Source organism: Sminthopsis crassicaudata, chromosome 1, assembly GCF_048593235.1.
Source record: "Sminthopsis crassicaudata isolate SCR6 chromosome 1, ASM4859323v1, whole genome shotgun sequence".
Classification (NCBI taxonomy): domain Eukaryota; kingdom Metazoa; phylum Chordata; class Mammalia; order Dasyuromorphia; family Dasyuridae; genus Sminthopsis; species Sminthopsis crassicaudata.
In genome coordinates, this window is record NC_133617.1 from 220,941,256 (window position 1) to 220,952,816 (window position 11,561).

Genomic DNA, 11,561 nt, shown 5'->3' on the forward strand with positions numbered 1-11,561 from the left:
TATGCCTTTACATTAACTTTCCCCCATTTCAGAAATGCTCTTCCTCTTCACTTTTTGCCCTTAGATTACCTGATTTTAAGGTAACTTTAAAGATTAAGATTAAAACCCATCTTTTACAGGAAGGAGACCTTTGTTGAGTCTTCTCTCTCCCACTAATGTCCTCCACTCTCATATTGACTTCTGTTTTGTGTATACTATTTGTACCCATGTATTTGCATTTTGGCTTCTTTAAAATATAAGCTCCTTAAGGGAAGGAACTATTTTGTCAGTCCTTTCTTTATATCCCCAGAACTCAGTCTAGTGGCTGATTCATAGTAAGAACACAATACATGCTAATAAATAAAAAGAACACATTTTTACAAAAATAAAATTGCATCTTTTTAAACTCTACTAATCTTACCAAGTTTTGTTTTCATTCCTCTATTTATCACTTTCCTCTTCTTTCTTACTCCTGGGAGAATTGTGAAATGCTTTTTAGTGTGAAATGCAAACAAAAGAAATCCAGTTTGAAATTCTTCAATAGCTATTACCAGATCCTGGGAATGGTGTTAATTTGTTTTCATTTGTGTTATTTTTTTAATCAGTGCTAGATATTGATTATCCTTTATGCTAGCAATATGACTTGTTACTTCCTATCCTTTTTCAGTGTCATGGTTTATGGGATGAAGATGATACTGTTGATTCTGGGACCAATAAAGATGACTCTGATGATGAACTCTCACTAAACACGGGAAGAAGAGATTCCTCTGACTCTCTGAAATCTATCAATCTTGCAGCATCAGTGGAATCAGTACATGTCCACTTCCCAGAGCAACAGGCAGCCATCAGACGAAAGAGCTCCAGCAGTAACTCACACCTGTCCCACAGATCTAGTTTCTCCTCAAACAGATCTAAGAGAGGTATTCTTCCCACTAATTGGCAACATTAGCATAAGAGTTTTTCTTAAAGATATTCTAGGTGATAACTGCAACTTTTGTTAGAAATTTAGAAGACTAAAAACTTGTGTTAACTAAATTTTAGACTATTTCTGGAAATGAGTTTTGGATCTCTTGCCGGCAGTGATCAATATAAAGTGATAGTAATAGCAAAAATAGTGGACCTCAGCATATTGATGGAATATGAGTATTTAGAATTTTGTACTTTCAACTGAAGAGCTTGAAATTATTTACAAGAAAATACATTAATCCTTAGGAAAAACTATCAGAAATATACAGTTAACATGTCATGTTTGTTTATTATATTTTACTTTAATGAGAATAGAATTGGAATAGGCCTTGGAATTAGGAGGATCCCACATCTCATCTTTAAGGACAAATCACTTAATTTCTCTTTGACACAGGTAATTCTCTAAGACTCTCTCACAGATAAGTTGCTTACCTCCATTGATAGGTGAGGCTTACAAACTTTGGTTCTCTCCACCAAGGAAATTAAAAATCTAGATTAAAAAGTTACCAAACATTTACTGAGTACCTATTATGTGTTAATGGGCACTTAATAAAAACATATTATCTTAACTATGCCAAATCTGGAGATAAAAAAGAAAAAAAAAAGTTCTTGCTTTTAAAGAACTCAACTTAATAAAGGAGACAATTAGGGAAGACAACTTATACACAAATAGGATATAGATAGGATGAATTGAAGTTACTACCAGAGAGAAGACTCCAAACATGTCACTTAATCTTGCTTGCCTCAGTTTCCTCATCTGTAAAATAAGCTGGAAAAGGAAATGCAAACTGCTCTATTATCTTTGTCAAGAAAATCCCAAATGGAGTCATAAAGAGTCAGATATGAGTTAAAAAATGGCTGAACAACAACAACAATCATTTTATAGGGAACCATGGGATATTTGAAAAGGGATAAAAATGGAAAAGCTATTTTGGTGAGTGAAATAATGAATCCACTAGAAAGAAATAAAAGGATTACCTTGCTGCCATAAGGGCTCTATTAATATTATGTAACATAAATTTATAGTGGATCAAATCAGCAAACTCATGATTTTTTCCACCTTCGTTCAGCAGCCTACAGATAGGAGCAAAGACAGCAGATGTTAGGAGTAAGCCAAAATTGAGTATTAATGCAGAGGAAGATGAACAATGATGTAAAGGGTTAGGGCCTTTTAAAAATTTTATTTATTTTGAATGATTTGTTGGGGAGTACTAATAAGGATTCTCTCTCTACTGATGAAAATTATAAATCCTCCTTTCTAACTCTGTGTGATTTTTACAGGTTAAGAGCCCTAGGAATTAGGCTGCTAAGGAGAAGAAGGAATAGAGCATTAAACTTGGAGTCAGAAAGACATGAATTCAAATCCTGTCTCCTTACTATTTATTTGTAAGAGACAATCTTGTCTCTTACTATTTGTATAATCCTGGGCAGGTCATTCAATATCTCTCAGACATTCTTTCCTCATCTGTAAAATGAGAATGATAACAATGCTATCTACCTCACTATGCTATTACAATTTAAGATCTTCCCAACATACTAGATTTTCATTCTTTTTCAGGCACTAATGTTTCTATAGAACTCATGTTTCATATTCTCCCTGTATGATTGACTCACTATTCATTTGTTGTAAAGTAAAAAGTGGGTCTCAAGTAAAGTCTACAGAAAACACAACTCCTGATTCTCATTTCAGTACTGCAAACTTTATTTTCCTTTTATAATTTCTTATACATTTCATTAGTGTTTGAAAAACAAAATATTAATAATTCTAGACAATGAAGTTATATAGTCATAAACCAAATTTTGTGTATAATTATTTTTGAAAGTAGATTAAAGTCACAAATTTTAAATCTATGGTTGGAATACTCTGAAAATAACACTGAAGACATGCATGTCTATATACATCATCCCTAAATAATTTTAATTCATTCTATATGTTCTTAAATAATTCCACACAGATTTCATGTGACTATGACGTTAATGTAAACTGTTTCTCATACAATATCTGTGTTCCTCTTTATTTCTAGGCAGCACTAGTACCCGGAACAGTAGTCAAAAAGGAAGCAGTGTACTCAGCATTAAGCAAAAGAGCAAAAAGGAGCTGTATATGGAAAAGTTCCAAGAGCATGTCATCAAAGCAAAAGCATTCACTATAAAAAAGTGAGAACTGGAAATGTTTAGTTTATTTATTGTCTTGTTGAGCTGGAAACCTAGAGTCAATTATTTTATAATGATATTATGTAGGATGACAGAAAAAGTGCTTCCATTTCTATGGGCATAGCTCTTTTTATGGGGAAGCATCATATGAAAGTCAGGCTTCCTTGCACATAATAAATATTTGATGAATGTTTGCTGATGTGCATTAAGCATTCCCATACTTACAAAAGCAGATTTTAAAATGAAATGTTCCTGTAGACACATTTAATCTGTGTAATTTTATTCTTACAATAATAGCTCACATATTGGTAGCACTTAGGGATTTACAGGTTGCTTTTCTCTCAGGTACCCTATAAGGAAGGTAGGACATCTCCATTTCTCAGTTGAGGAAGGTGAGACTGAAGGGAATTAAGGGACATTCTCACAGTTATTTAGCTAGAGAATCAAAACCAGAAATTGAATCTAGCATTTTTGACCTCAAGACCAATGGGGTCTATACCACTTTTTGGAATATACTTTATCCTTTCACACAACCCTATCCTATTGTATAGGCAACAAAACAAACAAATAACTTTGGAGTCAGAGATAGGTAAGTGGTGCAATAGATAAAGCACTAGCTCTGGAGCTAGGAGGATCTGAGTTCAAATTCAACCTTAAGACACTTAACCCTTACTAGCTTTGTGACCCTAGGCAAGTTACTTAACCCTGATTGCCTTGCCAAAAAAAAAAAAAAAAAAAAGTAACTTTGGAGTCCCAGAAATCAATATATAAAGCAGAAATTAAAACCAAGCAACCACAATTTCTAATAGGCCCTTCCCATTATCCATGCCATAACTGGCTGTCAGTAAGGCAAGGATTTGAGGTAAGAAGCTAACCATGTAAAACAAGAATAGAATCATAATTAATAACAAATAAGCACAATCAAGTAAAACAAATCCAGGCATCTATCACATACCAAAAAATGCATGGCTCATTTTGCACAATGAATCCAGCAACCCTCTCCTAGCAGTGCAGGGATTGTTTTTGCTTTTGTATTTGTATTCTTAAACACTTAATAGTGTGCTGGGTACATATTAAACATTTAATAAATGTATTTTTTCATTTATTTATTCTTTATTTCATTTTGACAGTGGCTTTGGTATAGTCTTGCATGAAAAAAGACTAGTTTTATCAATAAAAAAATTGTCTTTTAACAGTCCCTTGTACTCCATTTTTTGTATAATCTTGACAGTGATGAGCATTTTTCCTTCACGGCAACAGTTAGTAGCTAATTTTTTACTGATCTTATCATTATTCTTTTGTTTTTTGATTAATAGGCATTTGTTTTTTCTATAATAATCAATAATGCTACTATCTCACAAAATTGTTGTTAGACAACCACATTGTAAATTCCAAAGAAAATAGGGTTTATTATTGAATGAAAATTAAATTCTTAACCTTTGCTGTTGATCAATCTTTTCAGTCATGTCTGACACTTTGTGATTCCATTTAGGATTTTCTTGGCAAAGATACTAGAGTGGTTTGACATTTCTTTCTCCAGTTCATTTTACAGAAGGGGAAAGTGAAGCAGATAGTGTGAAGTGTTCACAAGCTAGTAGGTGTGTGAGATCATATTTGAACCCAGGTCAGTGCTCTAACCACTTCACTACCTACTTGTCCAATCTCTGATACTTTTAGTCTTTATAGCTATTCAAAAGTGGAATAGGCTGCCTCAAGAGGACATTCTCTTATTGAAAGATTCCATTCAAAGATTGGATGATCACTTATTAAACAAGTGGGGGTTTCTTTGGGGCCTGGATTGGACTAGCTGGCTATTGAGTTTCTTTCAGTTCCAAAATCCTATGACTCTGTGAAGAATTAAATTAATTCCAAAAACAAAAATAGTATCAGTGCATACAGTAGATTAAGCAGCTAGATGATACAGTGGATAGAGTACCAAGCCTGGATTCAGGAAGATTCATCTTCCTGAGTTCAAATCAGACAACTGTGTGACTCTGGAAAATCCATTTAACTTCTTTTTCCTCAGTTTCCTCATATGTAAAATTATCTGAAGAAGCAAATAGCAAACCACTCTGATACCTTTGCCAAGAAAATCCCAAAGGGGTTCTACAAAGAGTTACACACAACTGAAATGACTGGACAATTGTCAGTATATCAGAGACCAGACAGACTGACAAGAAGTAATAGATTCCAAGTACTAGAAGACAGAACAAAGTGAATGATCAGGAGAACTGGGGACCATTCATGGTAGCTAAAATAACAAATACCTAACATATTTCACTTAAATGCTTATAATATATATTATTCCTATAAATCTTACTTAATCCTCACAGCAATCTTGGGAAGTAGGGGCTATTATTATTCCTATTTTAAAGATGAAGAAACTGACTGAGAAAGGTCAAGTTACTTGCTTGGGGTCACACAATTAAGGTATGATTTGAATTCAGATCTTCCTAACTTCAACTCCAGCTACCTACTGCACCTAACTGACTAAGTATTCTTCTGCACAGAAAACAGATGAACTAATGTGAGGTTCTGGATTATTGAAGTTTTCTTTTTTCTTATCTGGGCAGTTTTGATGGACAGAATTCAAACTTCAAGCATTAATACCCTGGGATTTAGAGATAGGCATCAATGTAAACTCCTGGCTACAATGGGGGAAAGAAGGAGAAATAGCCATTGCCACTCAAAGGATATAATGCCATGCTTCTATCTATTATGATCTTCTTGACATCAGTGGGAATGTGGTACTTATTTTTCAGGACCCTCCAGATATATGTGCCCATCCGACAATTCTTTTATAACCTCATCCACCCAGACTACAGCGCTGTGACTGATGTATATGTGCTGATGTTTCTTGCTGACACTGTGGACTTTATCATCATAGTGTTTGGCTTTTGGGCCTTTGGGGTAGGTTTTACTCTTATATTTGTTTAGAATATCCTTATGGAAAGGGAGTTTCCTTGTCAGGAAAATTTCATTTGGATGTTGTTTTCTCTGTCTTGCCCAGAAACACTCAGCAGCAGCAGACATCACATCTTCATTATCAGAAGACCAGGTCCCTGAGGCATTTTTGGTAATGGTGCTCATTCAATTTGGAACCATGGTGGTAGATCGAGCATTATATCTCCGGAAAACTGTTTTGGGAAAGGTGATTTTCCAAGTCATTCTTGTATTTGGAATACACTTCTGGATGTTCTTCATCTTGCCAGGTGTGACTGAGAGGTAAAAATATATATATATTTCTACTTTCCTTACATTGTGTTCCAAGCCAAAATAGGCTTTAAATTGTCTATGATTCTAAATCAAACTGACTTTATTTCAGAACATTTCATCCATAATGTACTAGGGTCATGTACCTCTCCAACTTCCATGCCAAGCTGCCAGTTAGCCAAAATCCAGTGTCTTACAATTCTAAACTGTGTGCTTAGAATCTATTGATATTAAAAATTGATTTTTCCACCTCTTTTCAGATATTGCCATCAAAATTTTAATTCATGGATGGCTCAAAGATAAAATATTTATTAATGGTCTTTTAAAAATATATCACCATGGACATGGCTCTTTTCAACAAGGAGATGATTGAGGCCAGTCCAATGATCTTGTGGTGAAGAGAGCCATCTATATCCAAAGAGAGCACTGTGGGAACTGAGTGTGGATCACAACATAACATTTTTATTCTTTTTGTTGATATTTACTTGCATTTTGTTTTCTTGGTTTTTTTTCTTTTTGATCTGATTTTTCTTGTGCAGCATGATAATTGTATATATATATATATATATATATATATATATATATATATATATATATATATATATATATATATATATATATATATATATATATATATATATACATATATATATTGCATGTAACATATATATTTTAACATGTATAATATATTTTGGATTACTTGCCATCTAGGGGAGGGTGTGGGGAGAAGGGAAAATTTTGGAACACAAGGTTTTGCAAGGGTTAATATTGAAAAGTTATCCATGAATATATTTTGAAAATAAAAAAACTTTAAAAAAAATAAAAAATATTAGTGTGATAGAGATCAACGAAGATGTATTTATTCATGAGTGTCTCCATTCAGTTACTCAGAAACTATCTACTAAGCATTTGCTATGTGCAAAGAACTGTGCTAGTCACTGTGGGAGCCAAAGCTTAGATACTATATTGCCCCTACACTTGTGGAGCTAGTATAGTAATTTAGTAGAAAGGGAATCTACTAGAGGGATCATTAAATAAACAAGTTATTAAACCTATAGAGACAGCCTGATTTACTTAGCATTCTAAAAATCTAAAACTAAATTTTAAGCTACATTTATACATATATATATACATCCATACATGAAAGTATATAATTATATACCAATTCTAATATATTTATATATACACCAAATATATGTGTGTGTTTATAATATATTCAACAAATATATGTGTGTGTATATACATATATAACAAATATATTTGTTGTAGTTACAGTTTTATATGTGCGCAAAATATATACACCAAGCATACATATATACATCAGGTAATATATACAAACTCTCTCTCACATACACACACACACACACACACACACACACACACACACACACGCGCGCGCGTAGACAGCTAGGTAGTTCAGTGAATTTAATTGCTAGACCTGGAGTTCAAGTCCAGTCTCATTAGCTGTGTGATCTTGGGAAAGCCATTTAATTTCTGTTTGCCTAATTCATTAAATTAGAAAATGGCAAACCATTTCACTATCTTTGCCAAGAAAATCCCATAAAAATGGGTCATGAGGGGTTAGATGTGACTGAATAATTGAACAATAACAACACGTATTCCTCTTCACCAAATACATATATATATATATATATATATATATATATATATATATCAGTAACAAATATGTACACATGAAGTATTTGTATATATATATATAGAGAGAGAGAGAGAGAGAGTCTAAGTATACATATTTATATATGCACATATACTAAATGTATATTACACATATACCAAATATTTATGCTATACATGTGTCAAGTATGTGTGTATCTGTATGTGTACATGTATGTCTCAATGTCTCCTCATTGGGCTTCCTCATTGGAAGTAAAAAGTTTCCATTGTTGTACATGTGTGTGTGTGTGTGTGTGTGTGTGTGTGTGTGTGTGTGTGTAGAGCTAGTATTCACATAGTGCTTTAAGGTTTGCAAAGTGCCTTATAAATATTATCTCACTTGTTCCTTGAAACATTTGGAGAGAGGCACTATTATTATCCCCATCTTAAAGATTAAAAAAATCTGATAGGATCATATAGTTAGTATCTGAGACAGGATTTGAATTCAGTTCTCCCTGACTCTAGGTCTAGAGCTCTGTCCAATGAACCACTTAGCAAATAGAAAGAAAAATGGGGGATGAAGAGAAGGAGGAATGGAAGAAAAGGGAAGGGAAGGGGAAGGTAGAAAAGGAGAGATGGGGGAGAGAGAGGGAGAGAATAAGTATAAAATAAATAACCACAAATACTTCCAAAATAGTTAAATAAAAGTAATTTTGAGAGGGAAGGTAATAAGAGTTGGGAGAATGTGGAAAGTCTTCTGAAGAAGATGGTACTTGTCTTAAAAGAAGAGAGGAACTCTATGAGATACAGGTAAAAATAAAGTTGATTTCATATCATCAGTACAAAAAACAATGCTGGTAGATGAAATATAAAAAGTATAAAACAGAAAAGTATTTTTGGCTAAATAAGTCTCAGTTACCAAGAGATGACAAATAAGTATTTTATTGAGAAGCACAACAAAGTATTAGTTGAGTTCAGAAAAGAAGGCTGTTACTGGTAAAAGAGATCAGGAAAGCCTTTGTAGAGAAGATAGCATTTGAATTTAGCTTTCAAAGAATTCACTGTGGAATTGAAGGCATTTCAGGCACAGGAAAAATAACAGTCAAAGGCAGAGAAAAGATTAGACTACTTATGTATACTCCTTGAAACTTTAGAGAACATGTTTCAGTGGGCACAAAGTCCACTTTCACTAGAATATAAAGTTGGGGAGGGGACACAGTGATTAAAAGCCTAGAAATATAGGTTCTTCCTATATTGGCATAGTTTTAAATGTTAGGCAAAGAAACTTGAATCTTTCTGAATCAAATACTACTGACCCTAGAGAGCCACTTAAATTTTTTGAGGTTAGAAGTAGGATGGATAAATCTTTGTGCAATAGGAAAAAATAAATGGAAGGAAAGGATTAGATTGAGGATATTAACTGTGATATAATACCTAGAAAAAAAATATATGATCACCTTAAGTTCATTACATGATCTCTCATCAGAGTAAACTCATGCATTCAACAAATATTTATTGAATGCATTTCAGATACATACATAGTATTTAGGTGCTATGAGTGATAAAAATATAAATTTGACATTGTCTCGAATTTCAAGAAAGGTAAAATCAATAAGAATAAAATGCATAGAATTACTATCTATGATAGGAACTTTAAATGTAAAGAAAAAATCCTTTTAAGTTTTCAATGAGATTTCAGGATTCTATATTAATTAGATTTTTAATTAACCTTCAGGGCATTATAGATTTTTATAGATAGCAAACGCTATAAGCTTCAAGATAAAAAGGAAAATAATTGCTGTTTGAAATGTTTATTGCTAGTAGAATTAGGAAAAAAGAGAACCTCTCAGATCTTAACATCCTCCAAGTACCATGAGTGGCTTTCACTCTTGATTCAACATCCTATGAACAAAGTTTAAATTTTTAAAAATAGTCCTTCCTCTCCTGGTAAATTTACTTTTATATGACTAATATACAAAACACACACAAAAAATATTTCTTACAAAAAAAAAAAAAACTTAAATGAAACACATTAGTCATAGAGGAGAATGACCTAAGATCTTGCCTAATCATCATTTCCTGTTTAACTTTTTTTGCAAAATTTATTACTCAGCTTTAAGATTTCTACAAAATCTTAAATTTGTCTAAAGATTGTAAAAACAAAGGATCTCATCATTTTGTTTGAAACCATATTGTAACTTCCTATATTTATTTCATTCCCAATGATTATACTAAATTCCTCAGTGAGAATCAGAGTATGTATAAACTTTGCAATAACTTTCTCTAGAGCTACAGACCTGGATGACTTCCTGAAATAAAAAGGTCTTTTTTCAATACTTAAAAGATCTGTGACTTTCTAATGTTGAGCACCTAGATCAGCAGAGTATATCTGCTCCTGAATTTTTCTATATATTCTTTCATTCTAGGAAGTTCAGCCAGAACCTTGTTGCTCAGCTTTGGTATTTCGTGAAATGTGTTTATTTTGGCCTGTCTGCCTACCAGATTCGCTGTGGCTATCCAACTCGAGTACTGGGAAACTTCCTCACCAAAAGTTACAATTATGTCAACCTCTTCTTATTTCAAGGGTAAATTCTCAATCTCAATCTCAATCAATTCAGAGAAGAGATGTGCATGTAAATGGCCCTATTGGGTATGTGGGGCAGGAGCTCAGTACATAATGATTTTATGATTTTAGAGGAGGCATGGAAAAATAAGTATTTATTTTGTTTTATTTTGATACTTAGAGTTATGTGATCTTACCAATATGAGTACTACCTTCACAAACCATCAATGTATTTTCCTGTGTAATCTGTAGTTAAAAAATTCTATAAATTCTCTATAAAGGATAACTCAGTACTCAATAACAATTATTGGAGATGTTCTTTTCTATGTTGAGTTGAATGTAAGTATATTACCCTAATAGAATTTCCATCTTGTTATTTGCTCTGATGCCCAGAATTAGGTATACTGTAAGGGAATATAGGAAGTGAAGAACAGAGGTAACTGCTCAGTCACATGAGCTTAATTTTCTCTTCTGCTTTTGTATAGTACTAGTCTTTTGGCATCCACTATTAAGAAGCAGTTAGTTTCCTTTCATACTAAATATCCTGTGTCTACATCTCTCTCCAGTTATAATTTAAGAGCTTGGGAAAGCATATTTCCAAATTATTCAGTGCTCTTTTTTTCCACTCCCCAAAGAACTTTTTCTTTAGTTGATGTGCATTATAGGAAATATGAAAAAGTTAAAAACCTATAAGAATGGCATGATACCAAACTTTTTAAACAAAAACAGATATTCCATATCATGAAACATAGAGAATATTGCCAATTTAATGACTAACAAGTCAAGGCAGGAGAAGACAACTAGTATTAAAACTCATTAATGTCACATTGATGTCAATTAAGGATTTTTAATCCATATGAGAACCTATCTCAATGATTACCTGATGGATGATGAACAATTATTATAATATATATTTTTTAAAATAGCACTCTGCTACAGAGTTCTGGTGATGAATAGGTTTTGAAATGGCCCTCTCTCTCTCTTGCCACCATCCCGAGCCTGGTTCAGGAAGTATTGAATCTTTTAACCTTCATTGAGTCTGTCTTAGGAAATCTCCCTTTATCATCAATAA

General features: G+C 33.0%; 1 protein-coding gene across 1 annotated transcript in view; it reads left to right on the plus strand.

Moving 5' to 3' along the window:
- The window catches only part of PIEZO2 (piezo type mechanosensitive ion channel component 2), a 539,935-nt gene that overhangs the window by 505,573 nt on the left and 22,801 nt on the right, over positions 1–11,561 (plus strand). The window contains exons 41-45 of the mRNA XM_074274855.1: positions 647–899; positions 2,970–3,102; positions 5,862–6,009; positions 6,110–6,324; positions 10,353–10,511. Of these exons, the coding sequence (XP_074130956.1) occupies positions 647–899; positions 2,970–3,102; positions 5,862–6,009; positions 6,110–6,324; positions 10,353–10,511 (908 nt within the window). The remainder of the gene's footprint in view (positions 1–646; positions 900–2,969; positions 3,103–5,861; positions 6,010–6,109; positions 6,325–10,352; positions 10,512–11,561) is intronic.